The 26,892-nt window shown below is 37.3% G+C and overlaps 1 protein-coding gene across 2 annotated transcripts in view; it reads left to right on the plus strand.

Moving 5' to 3' along the window:
* The window catches only part of NPAS3 (neuronal PAS domain protein 3), a 595,307-nt gene that overhangs the window by 150,973 nt on the left and 417,442 nt on the right, over positions 1-26,892 (plus strand). For both annotated transcript variants that reach the window (XM_063398891.1, XM_063398892.1), the window contains one exon: positions 25,590-25,834. In XM_063398891.1, the coding sequence (XP_063254961.1) occupies positions 25,590-25,834 (245 nt within the window). The remainder of the gene's footprint in view (positions 1-25,589; positions 25,835-26,892) is intronic.

Below are 26,892 nucleotides of genomic sequence, written 5' to 3' on the forward strand. Positions count from 1 at the left end.
CTTAGTATCCAAAATTTCAAATGAAAGTAGCAAGTTCAGCAGTTCTGAAAGATGGAATGTCTCCCAAGATATTTGTTTAAAAAAATGGAAGAGGGGTTTTATTTTAGTGTGCTAGTAGTTATGTATAATCTGGAATTTATTTTGATTTTTGATTTTATCTCTTGAAATATTTGTGGTTTAGATTGATTATATATGTATACACTGTCAAATCTCATTGTAATAATTTTGAGAGATTTATTTGGAGGTTGTCCATAGCATTTTAAGATCTTAGGATTCTCTTCTCTTTAGGAAATTTTTACCTGATTATTCTTTCCTTAGTCTCTTTCAAAAATACTCAGCAAAATAGGAGTTGAGTCTCTTGAAGAGATCCTCAAACATGTTCACAGCTTGCATTATACTGCTTGTAATACTTAGAGGCACTGAAATACTGAGCTGGCGCTCCACGTTCTCCATCATTTCCTCTATATTCTATACAGATTATTGTACACTGACAACCCATTATGTGTCTGAAATGTAATGCTCCTGCACAGGATCCCAGTAAGTCTCAAAGTACATTTATTCATTAAGAGCTATCTGTCAAAGCCAGCAGAACATTGATGTGATTCACAATATCCCTTAAGATGGTGTCGTCTGTTTTATTAAACTATTCACTGTGTTTTTGTATAAAACGGAAGTTAATGTGGGCTGTGGTCCAGAAAAGCACTTTAGGCATGTACATAATGTTGAACATAAATAGTTTCACTGACCTTGGTGATGCAATTCATTATCTTATAATTATTTATATACTTATTTCTATATTTAAACTTCCTATGGAATCAAGCCCACAGGCAAACCACCCACTAAAGGGAGCCACAATGGAGGGTAGAAGCCCACAAATTTAATTATTTTTTGTTTATAATTTTACTTATAACCCAACATTATTTTTGATAATTGTTATAGTAAATGGAAAGGAACTTCTACTTGGTACTTACCAAGGTGTTATAAAATATCCAATTCTTTTTATTTAAGAAACATTTTTATAGATCTAATCTACAGTGTTCTGTGACTCAGAACTTTTACTTTCTGGAATTCTTAAATACCTTTGGGAGAACTTTTTCTTCTTTTTCTGGGTAAACAGTAAAAAAACCATTGTGATTAATTGTGTCCTGAAGTTTGCAGTTGCACAAGCTGTAGCATTCAAAAGATTAGTCCATCAGATTTATTTTGAGGTGAATTTGCAGAAACCCTGTTGATTATTTTCAAAAACTGTGGTTGTGATTTGGCGAGGGAGGTGGCAGGACAGGTGCACATAGGTGGTGCCACGGGGCTGTGTGTTTGTAGCACTTAGGTGTACACGTTGTTCGTGCAGTTTTTTTGCCATAGACAGCTGGTAGAGATCATGTCCTTTCAACTCTATTGTGGACTTTATTCAAAGCCTACAGAGGTAAGTGGGAAAACTGTTGACTGTAGTCTTTGAATTCTTGGCATAAATCATTCAAGCACTGAATGATATAAATACATTTTGACACCTAAAGATTCCATAATCTGAGCATCTGGTAGTGATACAAATGGCTGTGGGCAGGTGGTGTCACCATCATTTTCTCCGTCTGAGTTGCTTTATCGTAGGCTCATGTGTGCTGTGTGCATCATCGTTTTTTCAAATGACACGCAGCAAGCAAGGATCAAAAGCATCCCTAAGACTTTTCTCTAAATCTAAATAATCCAGTGTGGGGTTTTCCCCCCTTGTAAATTGAAAGCAAAGGAACCTGTTACATATGTGTACATGTGAAAGTGTGCATGCATATGTGAATGCACAGGCATGTGTGCTCATTTTGCCAGTAAAGAGTTGCCTAAATAAAACACCATTTCCCAGCCGCCTGTCATGGGTGACTTGTCCTCTGCTGTTACAGGTGTGCCTGTAGCATCCATAGCATACGCAGTGTAGCTTCCACCAGCAGTAGTCAGGCTGTAGCACCGTGGGTTTCAGTGCATGCTAAGTGCCCAAGTATGCAAATCGCCCGCTGGCTGCCTCTCTGCAGCGCGCCTGGGGACCGGTAATACAGAGCTTTACCATCATTCATACCACATCCAGCCCTGGTCTGCCTGCACTCACACATTCACACCTCTGCTGGCGGCAGAGACAAAGCCCTGGTGGATTATTTGGGAGGCCGTGTCTTGTTACAATTTTCTGTAAATGTGAAAATGGTCTTTTTCTAACACTGTTCTAGAAGGAAGGAGCTGCGTAAGGCTGTGTTGTGAACTCTAGCGTAGTTTCTGTTCAGCTTCTAATGTTGAGTAAAGCACAGGAACTGCGTGGTTTAATTGAATATGGGTCAAAGAACTGTATCCAAAGAGTCTACCTATGCTCCTGCTTCTGTCATTTCTGATGCCTGAAAAGCTGTTGCCTCCACATGTTCTGCTTCAGGTGCCAATGCATGCTCCAGGGAAAAGGACACACTTTGCATCTATGCATATCAAGATGAGAATAATCAATCAGTTTTTCTTCCACCCCCAAAAAAAAAAAAGTCTTTGAAAGATTGAAGTTTCAGTTCTTTTGCAAATGAATTATTTTGCTTAAATTATTTTCTGAGGAGCCTTATTTTACAAAATAATAGCTAGGAATCAAAGAGAGAATAGGATCCTATGTTTTCAGTCCTATGAAAATGGAAATAAGCTATAGTATAATTCAACGCAATTAGATTTTCTGTTTCGTTAGAATCCAGTTTACTGAAATAATTCAGAATCAAAGAGGTGCCTTCTCAGTTAAGGGGGAGGAAAAACCAGCCCAGTTGTGTTAAAAATGTGAATAGTCAAGAATCTGAACATATAATTCTTTATAGCAATGGTGAAATGTACCCTCTAGTTCCAAACGTTTAAACTTCAGCAGTTCTCATGCAGATTAGGTAATTGTTTGCCTAAATGCCAGCTGTGGATTCAACTGCTGGTTAACTAGCCAAAAATGCGGATTTGCAGGTGAAATAGAAATACTTACACATTTTAGGAATGGTGATTTTTACTTGACAAATATTTTTTATAAAGTCACACCATTAATTATTTTGCATACATTTTTTCCTGTCTCCTCATATTTCATCAAGCAGTAGTTGCAAATGCATGCTTTGGAGATCTGTAGAAGTGAATGGTTTTAGAAACTCCCTTTGTATTTTTCAGATAATAAATTTTTACATATGCATGGCTTATAATAGTCTACATTCATGTTTGATATTTCTCTATGACCATTGCTATTGATTTTGTGATCATTTTACTAAATTATACTTTTGTATTTGAAATAACAAATTATTACTTTGAAATGAAACAAGAGGAATGAAGTGGTGTCAGGCATTTGGCTGGACACATTTTAGGCAATCAAAATTTGCTGGTGTATCCCCTGTTGAAATAAGTGTATGTGCTAGAAGGGTGGAAAAAATCCCAAACAAACCAATCACAGCCCTTGCTAATACCTCTGTGGTGGCAAAACGGGAAAGAAAATGGAAGAGGGCCAGAACAAAGGTCTAGTAGCTTATTCTGTTTTAGGAACAAATGTAATGTAATTTTTACTAGCGTTTAGGTTAAGTTCCACTCACCCAGGGTATTGGGCAGGGAAGGAAAAGAACCCTATTAAAGAGCTAATGATAAAATGATTTAAACTCTTGAGGTATATCCACCCTTAGGTTCTTGTGTTGTAGTTTTGGTAGTGGGTGGGGAGGGCTTGGTTTTTGAAAGTGCTGATTTGGGGAAGTCTATAAAATAATTCAAAAATCATCTGTTAAATATGATCAAAGTGACCATGTTAGAATTCAGATTGGACTGAATACAGAAATTTTCTTTTTTCCTTTTTATTTTTTTCTTTTAAACCTTATTTTTTCATTCCAGTACTGAGAAAGTAGTAAAAAGGACTGCAAATTCTTTCAATTTTTTTGTATGGTCTCTAGTCTTTCACATGTTTTTTGCATCTTCTTTTCCCATTTTGCATTATCTCTAATTAAGTAACATTTTCAGTACAATGTATTTTGAATATTCTGTATGTTCTCAGTTTTGCAAGAAATAAGCTTATACATTGTGACACATAAAACAAAAGCAGAAAAGACAAGAATGCAGCTGTTTATTACTAGCTGATGAAGAATTAAATAACTTTTTTGGACCATCTGCAAAGCTTACTCATATGGCCTCTGCTTTTTGCTGTCATAAAATGTAGCTTTTGAATTAGTGGCGAATTGGAGCTCTGAAATTATCACTACTAATCATGTATTGTGAAAGAATGGAAAATATACTATTCACTGAATCACTAACTATTGCTTGATTTTATAGTTACTGTATTCATTTTCTATGACAGTGGCATATTCTAACATGTCTTATCTCTTGCCTTATCTCTTCTTAAATTAAAGTGCTAGTAATGAGGGAAGGGTATGCCCCTAATCCAAGGTTAGGAGGTGAGAAGGATTAATTTAAATGGGGTCACAAGATTTTCACCTCTCCCTTCACAGTAGACTTACAGCAGAGAGCCCTTCACAGGGTAAGGGAGAGTCATGCAAATCACAGAGCCTTTGGAAGCAGTGGCAAGGTGGAGCAGGGATGCATACTGGCTTTTTTTTTTTCCTGAATGCTGCCATTCTCAAACTGAGAAACAAATTATAGGGAGCCATGGTTAAATTTTGCTTCTGTGTGGCGTTGCAAAACAACTGTCCCAACAAGGGACATTCAAAGATCATCTAATTCCAACCCCCTGGATAACAGGAAAGGGGCAAAAGCATCTGTGTGATTATGCAGCTGCCCACCTGCAAGGGTCAGTTCAGTATTTCAGGATTCTGGGAGAATCAATTCATCTGTCAAACCCATAGGGCAGGAAAGGAAGGACATGGGGGGATACCTCTGTTGGTGCTCTCCCAATCTGATACTTTTTTAAGAACTTGCTGAGAATGCACCTCATCCTATCATCCAGTCTTTAAAGAAGACATTAATTGGTATTGGCTCCAATATTAATCTCTGAAGGACACCAGCAGTAAATTGGTTGCCACTGAACTTTCTATCACTGATGAGAACCTTTTGAGTGTGATGGTTTGTACAGCTTTCCATCCACCTTACTCTGCACTCTTCAAGTATATATCTCATATATCTCTGGTTTGGCTAGAAGGACCGACTGAAGGACTATTTATGTTTGTAAAGTCAAGGTAAACAATATCATTGACCTGCCTGTGCCCATCTTAACCTACCATCTCATAAGAGGCAGCTGAGCTGGTTAGGCATTATTTGTGCTTTCTAATTCATTCTTACTGCTCCTTGTCACATGTGCTGTCTGATCTGCTTGTAAGTGGTTTTGAGAAGGATTTACTCCATGGCCTTATCAATGACTACCAGGGATTATGAAATTTCCCCCAATTCTCTAAGCAAGCATCATCTACTTATTTTTCTTGTTCTGCTGGTCTGCACAGGATGCCTCCCATGACATCATGCATGTTGCTTTGTCATCTGATGTGTGCCTATAAACTCTCAGATGACTTGGGTTCCTTGACCTCTTTTCTCCCTCTTACCTCTGAGCTTCCCTCCCTGCTGTCCAGGAGCATGAAGGGCTGGAGTATACCAGGCTGCTCAAGGCAACAATCAAATGGAGCAAAGACATGGAGGGCAGAAAGGGGAGATGTGCCCTTCTTGAGGCAGAGATGCATCTTTTCTGAGACCTCTGAGCTTGCTTCCCCTCCCAACTGACCTTAATCTCCACATCTTGCTGCCAAAGATAGTCAAGTCCTTTTCATGAGACTTCTCCCCATTCACTCTGTTTGAGAGTTTTACAAGGCCAGATATCCCACCTCGTTATCCAAAGCCCGGGGGGAAATTGAGAACAAAAAGGCAGGATATTATCCACAAAAACACCCAAATATGTGCAACCCAAACTTTATGGAAACCCAAAATACAAGAGAGTGGAGGCAAATCTGTGTCTGTGATGGAGGATGTGTATCGCTCTGCAGAAGATGTAGATGCTGCCTATGAACACAGGATCTCTGGGGGCAGTGGACCTTCCCACCCAGGCTGAAGGCTGCAGAGCTCACAGAGGAGCTCATCAGAGCTCATAGAGGAGCAGGAAGCGGATGGAGAGGGTGGGATCCATTCCAGGGAGCTGGAATCAGCCAAAACAGCTAACGAGTCCTCTTGGAAAGGCGCTCTGACTGCAGTCAGCTACCCTGCAAATGGGCATTTGTAATGAGCAACGTGTCTTGCACAGAATGCATTTATTTTGAGGGAAAGGGAGTAAACGACACCAAAAGGAGGATAGTGAATATTCCTTGTCTGCTGAGTGAACTGGTGTCTCCTGAGTGTTGGAGTACCTGATGATTCACAGGAAGGGATTCTCCTATTCTGTTTGAGGGCTGGTAAACGCTGAGAAGAGACACTTGCCAACACTCTGATACGTAACTCTGACAGAGGGAGGGGATCTTCATGTGTAGGTAGAGAGATAAATAATAGAGGTTAATTATACCTTTCTTTCCCCAAGTCCAAAGAGCTGTGGCTTTTTCTGCTTGTATTTTTCATGTCTGGGTTAGGTGGTTAAGATAAGATGCTTGCTTTTGTTTGCATGCAAAAGACACCACTTGCCCTCCCCTGCCTTCCCCTGCTGCAGGACAAAAAAGAAAGAAAGAAAGAAAGAAAAAAAAAAAAAAAAAAGAAGAAGAAGGTGCTACAAAGGCTGACACTGTTCTCTGATAAATCACTTTTAGTCAGATGTAGCTATGTAATACAAGACAGAAAAAGAAAAATCTCTAATTTCAGTAAGAGTTTGAGGAGAGATGGGGGAGAGGTGAGGAACAATTCATTTGTATATTTTTCTTGTGAACTGAGCTTTTGAATTAATCTTGGTTGTAGAGTTCCATGCTTTAAGGGGGGAATAGCTGTGTATTTGTGGATGTGCTTCACTCAGAGGTGTGCACATTTAGAAGAAATTGAGTACTGCAGGGAACCAGATGTTGTGACAATCCCCAGCTGGGTTTTTGGCATCTAATGGCAATAGTCACCCGATATGAGCAGAGCAGAACATGCCATAAGACGAGCTCTGCACAGGGGAGTTGATGCTGAACTTGCGTCATTTGTGCTTAAGTTTTACTTAAGTTGCACAGAGATGCATTCTAACGTAACTTTGGCAAGACCCAGTATGTTTGAAGTTAGTGGAGACACTAAATTTTGAAGAAGTATAGGAAATTATAACTGTATGTGCTACTATAAAATGGTTAGGTAGGACTCACTATAAATATTGTTAAATATTAAAATGAAGTTTATGATATCCTAGCCAAAAAAAAAAAGCACTCAAATGCATGGATTAAAATGATGCTTTTATTAATTTAAGCCTCCACAATTCTACTAGTGGGTTACAGGATCACAAAATGTCATAAAAGCTGATTTTACTATCAGGACCTCATATGTCTTAAGGATATGTAAACAGTTCATAAGACCAGGTAGGTTCCATCTGACTACACATCTGAACACATCATATGAAAATGTTATTTCAGGTACCATCTAGCTGTTTTTAACCAGAATTTGGTATTAGTCAAACTTCAGTTTAATTCAAAGACTTTGCTTTTTTTTTTAAGAAACAAAAGCCAAGGTTTCAAGGTAGAAAAGTTAAATTAGTGGAGTATAAAAAAAGCTTTTAGAGCAACAAAATGTTTTTTGAACCTGGAAAACAGAATAAGTAATGAGTTATGCTCTATTTTTATCAACCACTATGAAGAGAAAGAAATCAAGTGAACAGAGGCCCTGAGGAGCCTGGCATAGATCTGTTGTAAGATCCCATTAGAATGCAGTTCAGGAAGTTGGCTGACGTATTTGCCATGGTTATCATTGGCACGCTGTGTATTATTTATTTCTATCAGCTACTGAATAGATATAGAAACATATGCTGTCAATTATATTGAAATCTATTTTCTTCTGTGTCTGTGGTTTCATTATATGGTTGAGTTCCACCAAAGTCCAAAACAAACCACTGCCCTCATACAGGCTTAGGTTTCTGATGATGCTGAGAGAGAATTTAAGATATTGACTGGCTGTGTTTATTAATGTTTAGCACTCTTCATACTTCTAAGTAAGCATTTCTAAAGGAATGGCCAGATTCCAAGTGGGCAGTTTTATTCTGGCAACCCTTATTGTTCTGACAGCTTCAGCTGACTATGTAGTCTTGCTCCTATCATCGCCTTTCCTTCATGAATATGGTAAGCTGGTAGTGCTTAGAGAAGTGTTCTCAGTCATTCTGTGCCACCCCGCCTATGTGGGCACTTACACATCCGTGTGGTAAACTGGATTAAGAAACCTGTAAACTAATCCAGTCAAAATCTTAGAGCAATTTTCATCTTGTGTATTCCCAGGGCAGGGGATGGTGCAGAGAGGGACTCTAAGTACAAATGTTGAGAGGGAAGTCATTTCTTCCAGCTGTAATACTAGTGTAGGCCAGTTTAATATGTTTGTGTAGCTATGATCTTCTTATTTATTCCTGTATGCAGCTACCAAATGTAACATATTTTTGGCAGTGTATGACATAATGTCTATATTAATGGGGGTCTGGCTGTTTCAGGTGAAGGGCTAAACATGTTTCACAAAAGTCAAGGAGGTGCAGTCTGTTCTTTGAAACAGGTTCCTACATCTGTTCAATTTGCTTTTGTTCTTTACCAGGAGAAAAAAAAAAAAAAAATCCACACCCCCCAAGGGTTGTTGGGAGACTTCACTAGCTAATATAAGTAGAGAAGTAGAGTAGCTTCTACACCTCATCCCTAATGCATGTGTTTCTGTGTGTCCTGGATTTTGAGACTGATGGGAGCTCAATATACACCAGCAACTCCCTGTTGGCTTATGGTGGTGTCAATAGCAGGGCTAACCTCTCATGTGTCTTTCAGTTTCTGACAGGAAAGCTAAATATGCTTCCTTTTCTGAGATTTTCCTTCCTTTTTTCTCCCCCTTTTTTTCTTTTTTCTTTTTTTTTTTTTTTTTTTTTTTTAATTTTTCCTCTCCTCTTTTGCTATTTTAGCCATGTTGAGGGAAAAAGAGCATCCTTGAGGAAGTGCTCCCTAAGACAAGGTCAGCTCAGATTTCCTTAGATTTACTGAGAGACAAACTGAACAGCAACTGCTTTCTGTGTCATGATAGGGTATGATGTGCTGTGATACAGGGCCAGTTAGAAAGCTGATAAGCAGTTGTAGAAAAGAAAGGGAAGCAGCTTTTTGGAACATTCCCAGCTCATGTGAGCATTGCTCTGGCAGCTGCAGTAAAAGCATTGGGAGGCAGCATCCCATAGCAATGAGGCTGATTAAAATACTTAGGTTTTAAAAGGGTTTGGTACAGGGACTTACATCTTCAATTCAACATCAATTCAACAAGTACACAGTATTTTTATAGACATGAAAGTAGTTTTCAGAACTGCAATTTAGAAAAACCCCAGAGTTCAGTTTCATCTAACCCAGAAGCTGGACTTGCCTACATGAGCCTGAAGGGTAACTTCTAATTTATTTACAAGATCTGTGTATTATCTCATTGAATCTAGTGAATTACTTTTATGAATAAAATTTTTGGTTGGTTTGGTATCTGTGAGGATTTGAAAATGTATTACATAAGGAAAATATGACAAGTTTTTCTGGCATGTTAATATTGTGAGTCTCCCAGTCAAGTTACTGCTTGGCTCTTGATTATATTGGAGATAAGTGGTAGGACTGAAATTAGAAGCTCGGATCACCCACAAACAGCCTTTCCTATTGGCATTATTTGCCTAATTTAAATATAAAACTGTGTTCAGCATGACCCAGAAGCATCTGCCAAAATACAGACTATATCATCTATGCAAAAGAATTAAAGAATACTAGTATCTCATATTTTATACTTAGAGGCTGATATTAACTGCTCAAACAAGAACCACGTTCCAATATTACAAGATAGAGTGCAGATCCAAGGACAAAATTTGGCTCTAAAGGACTGAATAGAAATTATTCTTAGAAAGGCTTCAATTATCTCCACAGTAAAACTACTAGAATCCTCATTTTCGTCACTACAGACACTTGATGAAAGTAGCAGATGGTCACACAAAGCATCCATGCTACTTTGTTTGAGATTTTAATGTAAACTGAAATCATAAAATAATTTAAATAAGACTTTTAAAATTGGCACAAGAATTCTTAGTTTTTGAAGGCTGTAAGTCTAAACAAATCTTGAAGTAACCAGAAAATCGAACTTCTACCTGGGTTTATCTCATTCTGTTGCTATTATACAATCATCATTTACTGCCCAAATGTTCTCCTGAGGTTTATTGTTCTTGAATATTAGGCTAATACCTTCTTTTATACTGGTCATTAATAGAACACTCTAAAATTGTTTAGTGGTTTTGGCATTTAAGTTAAAAAGTACTCAGTAGAAAAAGTTTCTTCTGTTCAGCCAGATTTCTGGCACTGAATTTGGTCTGTTTGTGGCTGTCACTTTTCAGGGATGCTGGAGGCAATTATGAGACTCCTGTCCTCTGATTTCTCTGCAGAGGACAGTCGCAGCTGGGGGGATCAGTACACATGGGCATATCTTTACCAGCCCTTGCCACAGGTCATCTAACCACAATAGTCAGGATCCCATTTTGTCATGTCAGTAGTATCTGTCAGCAGGCTGGCAGTGTGGGAATTAGCATTTGCACCTTATTAAAGCTACAGGAAACCCTGTTGCTCAGTGGAGTCTTCAAGTGCCTGCAAGGCATTAGACATCACACAGATACGTTGCCTCCTTCTGTGTTACGGGGAACACTTCAGCTGCTTTTTCTCTCTTGCTCTTAAGAGCATGATTTTTCCTGTCTTGTGATTTTGAAGCAGGCATTCCTAGGAATACAAATAATAGCTGTATAAGCTGAAATCACAGCAACTGCTGTTGACAACAGTCATGATTTAATTATAAAGATTGACTGTGTGTATCGCTTCCTCCCTAAGAAGAGATGAAAGGATATTGTGAAGTATGCTATAACCATTTTACAAAGGAGTTTAGAAAAGAAGGCAAACCTGAAAACCCTGGTTTGAAATAACAGCTAAATAGGCGAATTCTCTGAGTGAAAACAGTGTCTCATAAAGGTTAATTCAACATAAGTTTGGTAAAGTAAAATTGAACATGTTTTATCTTTCTGTTTTGTTCTTCATTCATTTTTCTATTTAGTCACATTGTTGAGATGAGGCTATATCCCAATCAGTTATAGGATTATTAGGACATGATTCCCACTTGACAGCATAAGGTTGGAGATTTAATTTGTTCAGCTCCTGTGAGCTTCCTGAAACAACTGTGTACCAAAAGAAGGATTCTACATTTTTTTCTCATTCAGTTTTTCAAATATTTACCCTTACAAAATCGGTTAGCACTAAGGGTCCATGTTGTCCTTTGAAATCAATGAAGTTGGGCAGGCACATCTGGTGACAGAATTAGACTCTACTTCTTTTTTTTTTTTTTCCTCTTCATTCTTCAATAGCAGGAATTGCCAGACATAGTATTTAAGAAAAACAAAAACCCTGTCATGTATTAATTTAAATGATTCATTTTGACTTAGAATATTTTTTCATATTACAGTATTATGGTTGCTTATCCATCTTTTTTTTTTCCTCATTTTTGTAGTAATAGCAACAGCTTTAACGGATGCCAAAATATGTATTTGTATCACAGATCAGGCTGCAAATTCATTATTTTCCAGAGAGGCAGAAAGATCATGTAAAACTGTTGACCACATGTTGACAGGCTGCATGATTTAACAAAACCAGAGGCAATCATTTAAAAGAAAAATGTTTTATTTTCTGCCAGCAGAGTATAATGGAGAGAAATTGGTTGGTATTATTTTTAAAAATTGCTCAAATCACTGTAGTTAGTATAAAATTGTCTCTGGAACTATTTCCTGTAAGTTAACCAGACATATGATTGTATCCTTTCTCTTTTGAATAGTGAAGCTCACATTTCATCTGTCTTGTGTAGAGTCTGTCAGGTATAATAGCTCTTTGTGATGGTTGCTGCTTTTCTTCTTTCTTTTCTGTAGCTAAACCCCCACCCACAAACCTTAAGCAATTGCTGGTTTTAAGCATCACTCAGTAGCTATTACTAGCAGTCTTGCAGTCACTACACCTCTTTCCTCTTCTGATGAGCTTGTATCAACAGGTCAGAGGCAAGATTAACATTCAGTGTTAACATTAAGTTAACATTAACATTAAGTTAACATTAAGAGTGTAAATTTCCTCTTCACTCCAAAGTATTTCTAGTGTACCTGACTGACATTATCCCAGTGAGGACGGGTTTTGAATACAGCAACGTTGCATTTTCAAACACAACATTTGGTCCATTTTTTCACTAGCAGCAGGGTTTGCCAGAATTGTGTGGTTCTGAAAATCATAACCTAATTGTCTTGAGCATCTCTGTGAATAATGACTTTTGGGGATTATCTTAAGAATTCATTCTTTTGCAGAATGTTTCTTTCTGTTTCTGAGTTCAGCCATTTTAACCTGACTTTGCCATTTTGCACCAAAAATTCTGAGGTGGTGTAAAAGAAATTCTAGCCTGCCTGTGATTCCTTTATCCCTCAGAAATAAAATACAGGTTGCAGAAGCTCAGCCTGGATTCAACTGGGAAAATTCTCCATGCCTGAGAGAAAATATGTTGGTTTCTCACATTGATGAATTAGTATTTTTCTCTCATTTTACATTCTCTGTAGCTTATAGAACTTATCAGACTTGTTTCCATTTCTGCAACATAAAAACCATGACTGGCCAAGAATAACACAGGGAGAAACACATAACTGACACTGTAGTTCAAAGCTGTGTCTCAGTGTCTCTTTCTTCTGTGAAACCCAAATTGAAAGATTTAAGTTTTCTTGTGAGTAGTAGAAGAACACTGTAGCCCAGTATAATGCTGTTTCAGGTACAGAGTAAAATAATATTTAAATGTATCAATTGGAGTATTGAACATGGAAATGATGATTGATGCTGCTGCGTTCAGTGTTGAAATCTTTTAGGATTTTTATGTTAAAAAAAAAAAAGATACTTCTAAAATGAACACTGGAAAACATACAATGACTGAGTTTGTTTAATCAATCGGGTATCTTGTCAAAGGGAAGGTTAAGAGGGTGACTTGGTCATGGACCATAATTACCCAGGCAGGAAGAAGATAGCAGATATTTGGAGTTTCTTTTGTTTAGTGGACAAAAGAATTGCAAGATTCAGTGACTGAAAGCTGAACTCAGCAAAGTTGAAAATGGAGAAAAAACCACAAAATGTTAATGGTGAGGCTAATTTAAACAGTGCAGCTGCTTAGCAATAGAAATTCTTTACATCTTGGAGTTTTCAGATTAGGATTGATACTTTTGCAAAAGAAACCAGAATTACAGGGTAATGCTATATGGCCTGCCTCATCTTAAAGATAGTTCCTAGATAATCATGATACTGCTCTCTGATCTGGAGCTGTAAGACTTTGCAGGAAGGTGTTTTATCTGCTGGGTAATTAAAAGGTCACTCAAGACAAGGAGCTTTTCAGAAGAGACCCTTGCCTCTTGTCGTGCTTTGTTTTGTGGTTTGATGTCGCTCACATTTCTCATTTTTGTGTCTGCTTGGCCCTTTTTGAAGAATTGTTTTAGCAAGAACTTTTACTACAAGGTTGAGGGCTGGCCTTGGCAGCTGCTGCAGTATTTCAGAGCCCTGATAAGTTTAATGCCTTTGCTGCAATCTGTTGGATTTAGGATATTGTTAGTCTTGCTGGTAGTTGAATATTGTTAAAGAAGATAAGCATTACTTAGAGCATGAGATTTACGTCAACTGTTAAAACTCTGAGGCTTTTGCCTAAGTGTTATTTTTTAAAGTTCTAGAATTGTAATTGAAGATGGGTATGTTTTAAGGAAAGGTTTTGGCATATCACTACTTTGGTAAAAAATGCATGTGTCATCGGGTCTGCTCTGACTAATTAAGGTAGTTTCTGAGGAGAATTGGGTTTTGCTGTACCATATATGAAAACTTTGTTTAGAAATTAAATCTTGGGTCTCTTTCAAGTACCTGAAAATTAAAATATGTAGGGACATACCTGCAGCACAGCAATTTCGAGTGCATGAGGCACCTCCTGGGTTGAGTGCATAACCTTTGACAGCAGACTCTTCTTCACACTTCAGGAAACACTTAAGCGCAATAATGTGTGAGGCTAGTACTGGTGTCTGTAAAGGGAACAAGGAGGAAGTTCTTCTGCAAGCAGTGTGAGTTTCTTTTTTATCCCAATGTATCAAAACAGTTGAAAAACTAGCAATATCTTTTTTTTGTGTGACTTTCTGCCTTTTACCAATGTACGTGGCACTTGAGTTTTTCCTTGTCCCAGAGGGTTAAATGGAAAGTAAATGTATTCCTTCTGCAAGGGAAGTCATTGAAAGCTGTGGCCTGTCCTGGAATATGTAAGCAGTAATAAAAGCTAATTCACTTTTAGTATAGGTGAAAGAGATGCCTGCTTGTGAAAATCTTGCTGTCTTGTGCTCTACTGACACTAATTTACACGAAACTGCTCAGGATTCAAGGAAGCAGGTTAAAAGTGGAAGGTCTCGAAGCTCATTCATACTCTACTGAGTCAATGGTTCAGTAGCTAACACTGCACCTTGGAGAGTGAATCTTGTGCTTCTGGGAAAACAGGCTTGAATAAATCCCCCAGTCAGCTTTTGGAGGCACCAGGGTCTACCTAAGACTGCAGAGTAAAAATTTTGTATACGCTGCTTGGTTTTGAGCAGTCAACAAAGGTAGCTATACCACCATCCAGGCTGATTGTTGCTTGTGTTTGTATTCTTTTAGGTTTTTTTAAGATGTGCTTGGAGATATTTTAAAACTAGGTAGCTTGAGTATTGATGGCAGTATAATCTCTGTCAGTAATGTTTTTATCACAGACTGCAGAAAACTTGCATTGAATCAAGGCTGACCGGGGTCCTGTAGCTCATTGACTGTCCCGTTGAAGTTATATTTTGTCAGTTTAGAGATAGCTCAGCTGTGACTCTGAACTGGAACAGCTCCTTTGGACTGCAGTGCCGGTGTATCCCATATCCCTTCAACCCTTCTTCATGGAAAGCCGTGCAAAGACTCCCATGAGGAGAGTTCAGAACTGCGACTTGTTTGTGTTCTGCATGGACCTATCAGCATACACTTAACTTTTAGATGGGAAGGACAGAAGTAGGAGATGATGAGGATGATAATTGCAAGAGTGGCTAAGGAGATAAAGAATGTTACTTTCTTCAGACAGGATCTCAGTATTGCAGTAATAGAGAGCACACCACTAAGAGATTATTTGTGTAGCAGCAGTGAAAGAGAGAGGTTGGAATTCCTGCCTTTTTTTCCTGGCTCTGGGATAGTTACAGAGAACACAGCCAACTCTAACAAAATCTCTATTTAGGTCACCTATAAAGAGCAAACTCCAGTTGCCTGAAGGCAACATTGTGCTCTTAGGCCTTTCGGCAGTAGTAAAACTTAATGGTGTAGATAAACTACCGGGTGCGAACACAACTTTTATAAAAATATAAACCAAAAATGTTTTCACCTGTGCAGCTGTTTATTTCAGAGCAACCACTGGTAAATTAATGCTATGGAAAATAATGGCTATAGCTGATATGAATGTTCCAGCAAAATATTCTGCAATAGCTCTAACATAGTTGAGGAAAATAACAGCTACTAATTCAGAACCAATAAAAAACTGTAACCTGCAATGTTCCTTCTTAAAGACAGTATTCACTAAGGTAGTATAATCAGAATTTGGATAGTTTTTGCTCACTTCAGAGATTTATTTATGTAGTAGCTTATTGTTAGACCAAAATATAAAGCTCATATTTAAAGTGCAGGGTGATGTGTAGGATTTTAGTGTGGCATATGAGATGTGGAGAACCTGGACTGAAGCTACCTGGCTTTGCAGCTGGAAATACTATGTTTACTTTGAGCAGGCAGATGTGACACCCGGTGACATTGTGTCTCTCTTGTCCTCTTGTTTTCCCCACATCACCTAATGGGTGCAGTTTGTCATACCCTAATGTGATTGCCATAATTCAGGGCTACAGTCACAATCTGGCAACAGAGTTACCTGTGCTCGCTCTTTGGTTACCCATAGGAATGCTACAATAAATTTGCACTTTTCGTCTTAATGCTGGATAAATTGCTTCTTTACATATGTGGTAATATATTCTCCTGTCACATAAGTCTTGCTGTTGTTAATTGGAATTGCTTGTGCTCATTGAGGGAGGAATACTTTTCATCCTGTTTTGAACGAAAATCTGTAATCTTGAATTTGTTTCCAAACTTCAGTCATGAGGAGAGCAGTGCAGGAAATTGCTGCTGTTCCACCAAATTAGCTTCTCACATATCCTTTTAATTGGAGACCATAACTCAGATTCTAAGTATTTTAGGAAGCTGAACATTACAAATTGAAATACAGATATTTCCAGTAAGGGCTCAGTTCAAAGAAAGCTTTTATACACAGACGAGTCTGCTAACAAATAGCATGTCATATGATAATGAGACCATGTTTTCTCACGCAGTTTCACATTTCCTAACTGCACTGCTGTGAAATAAGTGGAGTACTTATCTACTCTCTCTTAAACTGACAAATCCCTGCTAGGGATGAGCATGCCCACTATAGACAGAACATAGGTATTCAAAAAAAAGTCTAAACTCTCAATCAGAAATACATCACTTACAAATGCAATATATCACACTAGTTCAGAACATTCATTTCCGCCAAGTATTCTGTTTTTAATGTAAGGACTTCAATTTATGTTTAAGAACAAGCAAACTATAGTACTTTGACAGCCGTTCACACTTAATTTCTTTGCATTAAACCAACAGCATTCTTTTCCACAAACATCCATTGTTAGGACAATGGTCTCAGACGGAATTTATGAGAAATGGAATTATGTTACCAAGGAGATAGCATTTACTATAATGAAGAGTAGATCCTAGAAAATGGCCCCTTTTACAGCAGCTCAGAACAGAGCCACAAAAGCAATTGATTGGTCTTGGCATTTAGTCTTATATCAGCTGTGTCATCCATAGCTTCAGGAGTGAGAACACTAATCTGAAGTGACATTTCTGTTCTGGCGGGCTTTTCTGCCCTGATGAAAGCAATTACTTCATTCCTAAATGATAATTTGCAGGAGTTTCAACCACTTTAATTGATAATTTTTTGTTCTGAGAAGTTCAATTGTGAAGTGATTAGCTGATTTGGTAAATAGAAATTTAAGGTGTGAAATGTACAAGTTGCTCCAAGGTAAAGTGCTGTTTATTGGGTGCAGCAAAATTGCTTGATAAAACAGAGGTTTCTCTATTATCAGGAGGCTGGCAATTGCTTAGTTCAAAATAGGAGAAAAAAAAAAAAGATCAAAACACTAGTGTTCTAGTTGTAGAATTTGGATTTCAACTAGTGTATCACAGCTCACTTAATGGTTTCTGTATCAAGGTGTGCATTAATTTTAAAAGATTGTGCAGGATGGCAAGTTGTTATTCCTTAAAAAACCTGCCATGTTCCTATTATTATGGTTTAATGACTTGCTTTGGAAGTAAATCTGTTATTTAAACAGTTCAACAGACACTTATTGGTGATAAAACATTCAGTTTAATGACTAGTTAAGCATACACAAACCATTTCCTTGAACCATGTTTATATATTTTAAATAAAAGGATCCTCTTCTGTGAAACCACAACCCCTAAAAACCAATCTGAAGTCTTATTGATATAATAAAAAGCTTGGCTTAATATAGGTATTATTTTTTATAAGTTTTGTAATAATTGCTAAACCACTTTTGGCAAAATGTGTTTTTTTCTTTGTACAAGCAGAAGAAAGGTTTTAATAGAAATCAGTTCTGTGATATTTCCCTATACGGTGAAAAAATAATGGTCATTTCATGTGTTAAATGAGAAATATAAAGCAAAAATGAAGGTCAAACTGATTTAGCACATCAAACAGTCTTTGTCAGCCAAGCTTAATATATCCTGAGTTTGTGGAACAAATGAAATTTTGCTGCTGTGTTACACTTTGCTTCCAAACAACCATTACAACTGGTTTTATATATTGTGTGAGCATCAGACCATCAAACAGTGCATCTTTACTGACGTGTTGCTGCAGTGATGATCTACAGCAGCAATCTGCCATTTATATAAGGGCAAAATGTGCATCTATATTTAGTTGTGAAATTGGCCTATTATACTCTTGATGTTTACAGAGGCTAACATAAATTAATGATGACAGCTATGAGCAGTGCATTAGTTAAGCAGCAGAGCTTTTACCTTGAACTTGAAGGTTCCAGCTTTAACTTCCAGCATATGCTATGCAGCTTTCTCCACACATTAAAGTCTCAAAACATTATTTTTTCTTAGACAGCATTAAATGGCCTTAATTTTTGGACTAGGCCCTTGATGATAATATCAGATAATTTACATGTTTTGCAAATTCTTGCCTTTTAGAATGGTGATTTTTTTTTTTCAGGGGCAAAAATACGTTCCCCTGAAAAGTGTTTTGTGAGTGAGAGGGTCTGATTTTACTGACTTGGAACTTAGTCAGATGTTAGATATCCTTTGTCTGATGAAAAGAGCAGTTTGAGCAGGCAGTCTGCCTCACTTGGTTATGTACTGCACTTTCACCTGAAAGTCTCTTCATGCAGCTCATGTCAGAGCAAGTGCAGGCACTGTGGTAACTATAGATTCCAGTTAACTATGACCACAGATCTTACAAGTATGTAGGTGTTCAAAGGTTCGCAAGTTAAAATGATGAAGTCTTTGATGAATTTTTGATGGATGAATTTTTAATACAACTCGACCTTTCTCCTTTGAGGCTGCACGCTAGATTAATTGATAAATAGTGAGACTGAGCAATGTACAGATCTCCTAAGCAAGCAAGTAAAAAAATCCATAAAAATCTGCCGTCTGGCTTCTCAGATCTACTTAAAAAGAAAGAAGGTAAGATTTAATGTGGCTTTTGATTTTGGAGGTTTTCCCCTCGCAAAAGTAGTGTCCTTTTTTAGACACTGTAACTGTTATTATTAGTTTTGAAGTTCTTGTACTCTTCAGTTCAGAAACAATCTTTGTGAAAAGAAAATCTATGAATGGGATAGCAGAAAGAAAAAGGAAAAGCAAAGAAAGGGAGAAAATATCAAGTCAAAAAGTTGTCTCAAAAGAAAAGACAAGAAATCCCCAAAGACAGCAAAATGTAGTGTAGAAATTAGAGGTAAACATATTAACAAAGTTTCATTATCAATTTTTCAGAACTAATTGAATTAGTCTTAGAAGGTTAAGTGAGGATTTTTTTCTTCTTTTAATTTACATTTATAGGAGCATAGCTCTCTTGCTTTATTCTTTTTATATTTTGGATCTACTATGCAGAAAAAAATATCTAGTTTCATGCATATTTGTGAACTCTCTAGAGCATAACCTTTAGAAAAACAGAACCACACAAAAAATTGATAATAGCAAGCCTTAGGCTCATGCTACCACCAGTGGTGATGTTTGGCTTCCAAAACTGGTCTTTGTAATATATGCAATTATGCAGTGCAGGTTAGTCTGCTTTACTTCCTTCACCTTTCCTACAGTCTAAATAAATTTTTTGGAGTCTGAAAATGTGCACTGCTGTTCAGATTAATATCCACTTGGATTGAACAGTGTTTCTGAGATCCCACTATTAACTTCTAAAAAAACATCAGGAATAAGAGTCATATAGAAGTAAAATCAATAAGTATTCTAGATAATTGGGTCACTTGAATATTGATGCTATTTCATTCTTTCAACTTCTAATGAAGTTTAATTGTTCCACAACATCAGTGAAATGAAAAAAGATTTTTACATGACAGAACATGGTTTATGAGTGGTCACCTATAGGTAGAGCAGGACATTATCTTAATGAATTGCCCAGACATTAAGAGTCGGATTTTAAATGCACTTGTTTTAAATGGGCTCAACTGCCCTCATTGTTTTCACTGGTCAGCTTAAAGCTTTTCAAATTTTTCATCATCATCAACACATTGTATGATGTAAATACATAAATTATGTAAATAGGTTATTAATAACAGGGGAAGGGACTTAAAGTTGATTTAAATACAAAAATGTCCAAGGTATGGTAATATTGTGTCACATAATTTTAGTGTGGAACAAAGTCAGAAAAAAAAAGAATCTTTCTAGTATTACTAATATAGAATTGCAGAAATTCACAACTATGGACTCAGGAGCAGCATAAATTTATTGCTTTATGTAATACTATAACTGTGCTCACTAGCAAGAAATGCTAGTGTTCACATGCTTGTGTTCTTTATATTGGGAAACACTGTACATAATTTAAAGTCTCTTTCGGAGGACTGAAGGCGCTGGATCACTTATCTCCAAATTCTTTTGTAGCAGATTCATTGTGCATTCTAATGTTGCATAGCCTTTCCTTATATCTGACTTCTTTTCTGTGAAGTGGTTATAACATTCATCTGACTTTGTCCTTTACAGAGTTGGATACTGTTTTTAGTGGACCTTTCGATCCTTGACTTTAAAACACTAGACTAATAGAAAAATACACACAGAGACACATTGCTTCATTCTCTGTAAAGCCTGTTATAGACATTGCTAGGTATTAAGTGTTATTTTTATACTAAATCTGGGGTTGCTACTACTAACCCATATTGTTGGGGGCTTAAGAAATTCATTAGTTCTCAGTAACAGCTGAGTTAACAAGTATGAAAATGTGTAGTAATATAAGAAAAAGTTCTCTGTTCTGGTATACTTTTACAATTCTAAAATTTCTGCTGAAATTGCGGAAGATTTTAGTGCCATTCTCAAAAATACAGTGCATCCTTTGTGAGAGTTTGCCACTCTTCTCTGCTTGTAAAGCAGAAAAGTGAATGGTAATGTGCTTGTGAATGGAAATGAGCAATAACTATGATAGCATGACACAGATAAGCTGTCCATTGGCTCAAGCCACTATATCTCGAGTTCGGCAGTCCGTCTGTCCCCCAAACCTTGTTTTATGTCCATTGCTTCCAATCCAATCTCTATTTGTGACAAGCCCAATGAAGGTACCATAAATCCCAGCAGTGCTCTTATGTGGGGCTGGGCAGAAGGAGACCAATATTCAGAGAAGCTCTGCTTGGGGGTCTTGCTGGCATCAAGTTTAAGGAAACAGTGTAATGTAAATGTGGGCTACCTTCCTAAAACTGGGCAAGTCTGCGAAGCACCTCTTTCCAAACTGTGTTTTGAAACTGCAAGCAAAAATTATTTGTAACTGCAACCATTCCCTTGTTTTCATTCAAAATGCAAATTGACGTAATTAAATTATTTCACTGATTATTCCTGCCCAAACTGAGACACAGAGGCAAGGTGTTGTTATGACCCTGAGATTAGCTCAGTTGGTTAGAGCATGGGGCTAACACCAACATCGTGCACTCGATCCCCAGCTACGCCATTACTGTAAGTGTTGGACATGAAGATCCTTGTGGGTCTCTTCCAGCTCAGAGTATTCTGTGATTCTGGGAACATATGCTAAAAACCCCTTGTCTAGGTCAGTGTATCTGTTAGTATGCTGTAACATGTTTGGTTTGATTGCCATTAAATTCTACAAAAATTAAGATCTGTGATTGTCTCAGCTTTCACGTGACAGATGTCAGTTGGTCAGACATGTGAAGTTGTGGGTGTGCACACAGATATGGATGCATGTATATGCTTATGAATGTAAAGTATATAAAATTATGTGAAATGAAATATGGAGCAGGTTAAGCTTGGAATGACCACAAGCACAATGAAATCACAAGTGAGTTACGAGTACCAATAAAACTTTTATGCAATGCCATATTATCACGTCTTCTGCATCTGGTGTGTCTTCAATAGAAAATCTACTTTGGAAATGTCATGTATACCATTTTAGAATTATATGGTTGTATTTATTGTACCCTTTCATCTGTAAAAGCCAGACCCCCTTTATATCAGTGCATCTGGAAAGGCCCTAAAAGGAAAAATAAAATATATTTTAGAAACCATATCTAAAATAGCATTAGTCTTCAAGCCATTAAATATCCCATTTATATCGTACTGCTTCTCAGAATTATCAGGAGCTAGCAGCTGGAAACCTCTTAGTCTTCTTTAGTGGACTCTGTATATGGAAATTCTATGACAAATATCTTCTTAAGGGAATGCATGAAGTTTCACTATTGTATGACAACATCATCCTTTTACATTGTTGATGTAAATTGTGATGCACCCTGATCCAATTGTCTTAGCTTCTACCTCTTCTCCACAGGAGGCAAAGAGGGAGCAATATTTATATCCCCTGGGTAAATTTCCCACTGTAACTCTCTTGTTGCTGGATGTTATTTGCTTGACTGTTGGGGGATCTTCTCTGTCATTTGAGAGCTCTTAAATGTGTGATTCTTGCTTTCTCGCTGGTTTTTGACTGTTTTGGAAAGCCATTTACTAAATGCGTATAGTTTCCCATACTTTCATTTTGCTTATTAGCAGAAGAGCATGTGAATTTCTAAGTTTTCGCAGCTTGATACTTAAAAAATTCATTTATGTTCCAAGAACCACCTCTAGTAACAGGTTTATGTGACAGGATGAATTGTCATGTGAACCAAGAGGAATTTTGGTCCAGTGTCAGCATCTCTGCTTTCTGTTGGGAGCTTCACACTCCTCTTTTCTAGCATCGTTTTGGGGTCATTAGTGCCAGTACTTTGCTTTATTAAGAGCATCTGACAATGAAGCTGATGTTGTCTATCAGAATCACAGGTGTCAGAGAGGATTGACTGCCATGTTTAGGTCATATCTAATGAATTCCTGCATCCTGCTGAGGAAATCACTGCTCCCAAATTAAGGATGCATTTTATCAGCTTAACTGCAGTGTCCAACAGTACACTGTATTTCCCTAGTGGAATTACATAGAGTAGAAATTAGGACTTGTGTGCACATTATCAGCAGACACTCTTAATTTAGCTTAATGGCACTGATGCCAAGAGAAGAGTGCTCAAAGTTACAAATTCCTTGACTTGATTTACCCCATGAACCTTCCACAAATGACAGTATAACAAAGGGTTGGGAGAAAAAGTGAGTTGTTCTCAATACTGTATCTCAAGAGTTTCTTTTGTTTATTATGTCAGCTCCCTGTCCCTTCTACTTTTTATGTTGTATAAGTTTGAATAACCATAGGTAACTTTTAAATAATTCTGTTTGCTGACACAGGTAGCCTCACTTTTCAGCTTAACTGGCTTCCATTGCAAACTGTTACTGATCCAGCAATGTTTTACATAATTTTACATTCCAGTATACTATTCAGTTTCAGCAGCCTCCTGAAGCCTCTACAAGACTTGTAAATTGTGGATTTAGACTTAGGTGTTTCTAAGGAATATTCTATAACTATTCAATTTCTAACATTTTTCAGTTTCAGAAGTTGCTGAGATCTGTAATTTTGCTGATTTGTTTTAGTGGGATCTTGAAAAATCTCCCATCTTACATAGGGAGTGCTTTAGAATTAAGTGCTTTGGAATGAAGGTGTGAACCTCTTGGTGCAGACTTTCAGAACAGATCTATAATCTCAGTTCTTCTGCTAACTTCGTTTGGGGACTTGAATTCTCAGGCTTGGTTTCTGGGGAAAAAAAGGTGGTGACAGGCAGAAAAAGCCATGTCTTGTGCCATGAAATTGAGCTTTCACTTGGAAGCAATTGTGCAGAGACATTTGCCTGCCTTTTCTTTGTGTTGCTGTTGTATATATTTAACTTGTAGAGTGCATACTACATCTTTGGAATTAATTGGACAGTTCATACCTCACAGAGTTGTAGCTCCCATATGTCTGTGTATACATCAAATACTTTTATCTGTTATATTTAATGCACCTTTTGAGGGATTTTCACATCATGATGGTAGATAGCTAAAATCTGAAATTCAAGAGAGATGCATCTACAATGAGCATTGTGAAATCCTATTTTTCAGGTACTTTTTTCCTAAAATATAATTTACAAATCAAGGTGCTAGCATTCTATATAGAGTTTATAAAACCAAGTATGTACTTACCATTCAGTAGGATTCTGTATCTTTACCTGTGGGTAAGGATGTGCTGTTTCCTCCCATATCTTTATCTCACCAGTCCTACTTCTTGGCCAAGACTGTCTTTTTAAATATAATTGCTATTGGTAGAGAATTGTATAGGGACTGTAACATGTTAACCATACTAAGGGAACTGTCATGGAGGGATTTCATTTGTATGTTAAGGGCCCAGCTGATATGACCTTCCAAGTCTGAAGTGGCAGAGATGGCTACAAAAATGCAGATGGTTATGAATATTAGAACAAGAGAAACTCTGTAGTTTATTCCCAAATTTGAAAAACAGGTAAATAGAGCTCTTAGCTTTATGGTGTTTTATCTGCATACCTCAGTTCTACTGGTTTACTTCATATGTCAGAGTGCTTTTGTAGATCTTGTCATTATGACTATTTTGTTGATAAATCCAAGGTTTCAGGAAGGGTTGTGGAAGCTGGAGAGGAGCATTTGTTGTTCCATTATACACTGGTTGTATTCTAGCTCTGTGGTAAACCAGTGACTAGCTAATGGAATATTAGCTTTAACTTCATCAAGTTAGTAGGTAAACAAATGAAAAATTGACCCTTAATGAGGTACAAGAACAGTTTCTACTCACTTTTCACAGTGATAGACAGACACCCCAACCTGTATCCATCAAGGCAGATGTATGGTGAAGCCCATAATATCCTGAGTTGAACACTTTGCTCTGTGTAAAAAAAAAAGAAAAAAAGCCCCCAGGTGTTAACCAGTCATCCCACTGCATTCAGGAGTTTTACACCAATTAAACAAATAGCACAGGAGTAAAATCTCAGTTATCTTGGTGTATTCTGTATTGGTGGTAGCAAATGATACATTGAAGCAACAGGACTAAATGTTTTTGCATTTCCCACAGCTCAGTGAAAAGCAGAAGGTCCTTTCTGATGGAAAAGTTGTCAGTCTGCCATGTATGTGGTAGTGAATTACAATCAGAAATGTGAATAACATAACTGTATTAGCAGCTTTCGTACCCTACTGACAAAGGTTACTGCTTCCACTGCGAAGACAGTTGAACAACTCTCGAAGAACAGCTTCATGAAACACAGAAGTTTTACATTATTACACCAGACATAAACTTCTGTGTCTTAGCAGTTAGTGATATCCTGTTTGATTACCAGCCCCTGTCAGAGGGGGCAAACACTTGAATCGTCTGCTTTTAACCTTCTCCCAAGAGTCAGAATTTGACAAAAATTAAGGCAAAACCAGCTTACAGTGAGTCAAGAGAAGCAATGGCACCTAGATAGATAATCCCCACATGTACACAGTATTCTTGGGACTTTTTTCTTGAGACTGACAGCAGACAAAGGAAAGGCAGGCTAAAAGGGAAATGGCTCAAGTGAGTTGAGTAGTTACATAATATGCTGGCTACCACTGAAATTCAAATATTATTGTTAGTTTTAATCATCTAAGTGTGGAGTACCATTTTAGGTATCCCACAGTTCTGTAGATCTATATGCAACAGCATTTTGAAAATGTGGTAATTTGAAGAGAAGACCAGCAGTGAAAAAGTAAGTCAGTCAAATGAGACAGAACACTAATATTGATGAATGTCCTACCTTCTTTATTTTCTTTCAGTTTACAAGCTTTGAGGAAGGAAAAGTCCCGAGATGCTGCTCGCTCTCGCCGGGGAAAGGAGAATTTTGAATTCTATGAGTTGGCAAAGTTGTTGCCACTGCCTGCAGCCATTACCAGCCAGCTTGACAAGGCATCCATCATCCGACTTACAATTAGCTATCTGAAAATGAGAGACTTTGCTAATCAAGGTGATCCTCCGTGGAACTTGAGGATGGAAGGACCTCCACCTAATACATCAGTAAAAGGTATGGAGTAAATATTGTTGTGTGTTATAGAATATGGCAGCCTTTAGTAACGTCTAAATTGAAATTTTTACTTTCATCCTTTCTTCTTTCCCTGCATATCAAATCCTTTAAAGGGATTCAAATGTGGAAATCTGAGGTCTGCATGAGAAAGACACCATGTGAAGGTGAAATAAACCTCTTATTTTGATTATTTTTTTGTTTAACAACAAACCTGTGGTGTAACTATTACAGCTGTAAGTCTTCTGGGTGATGTAGACTAAATTGTTTCAAGTTATTTACCCGTTATTTTGTTGCTTTGTTTTAGCATTTTATATTAAGTATATGTTTGAGAGGAAAATGGCATTATTCCTTGATTTGAGAATTCAGTCTCTTAATTTTCTGGCTATACATTAATGGTAGAATCACATATTTCTGAAGTTTGAAAGCATCACATCCAAATGTTTAAATTTTCAGGTGAGAGACTAGGATGTTATTTATCCTCTTGTAATGTCTATAGAAATTATTTTGACTTCTGAGACATTGATCAACAAAATAAACTGTTTTCAGTATTAAATGCTCTCTTTTAATGCTCAAACAGGAAGCTGGGGAGCAAAAGCAATATTTTAGATGTGAATTGCCACAAACTAGAGGCTGTGAGCATGTTGCTCCTAAATAGTCTTTCCAAAGACCTGTGTAAAGTGGACTTTTTTTTTGTAGTCTATCATTTTTCAGCTAGTCCTACCCATCTAGAGGAGTGTGATCTCTGTCTTATAAGTATTTTAAATTAGAGAGTAAGTTGCAAAAACAGAAATCAGAGTTACCAAACCTGGGATTTCTGGGTGCCCTGGCTTTGACAGGACAAAATACTCCTTTATTTTAGCTACTGCTCGCACATTTTGAAGGAAACATATTTTTGGAAGAGATATATGAGATTTGAGCCCTTCAGGTTTTTTCCAAAATTATGAACTCTTAATGTACACTAAGCTAAAAAGAATATATATAGCATGAGGCAAACAAAGAAACCACCTTTAAAGGTAGAGGAAGGAGGCAGAGATAGAATCTTATTTATCAACCCAGAG

Source organism: Prinia subflava, chromosome 5, assembly GCF_021018805.1.
Source record: "Prinia subflava isolate CZ2003 ecotype Zambia chromosome 5, Cam_Psub_1.2, whole genome shotgun sequence".
Lineage (NCBI taxonomy): Eukaryota > Metazoa > Chordata > Aves > Passeriformes > Cisticolidae > Prinia > Prinia subflava.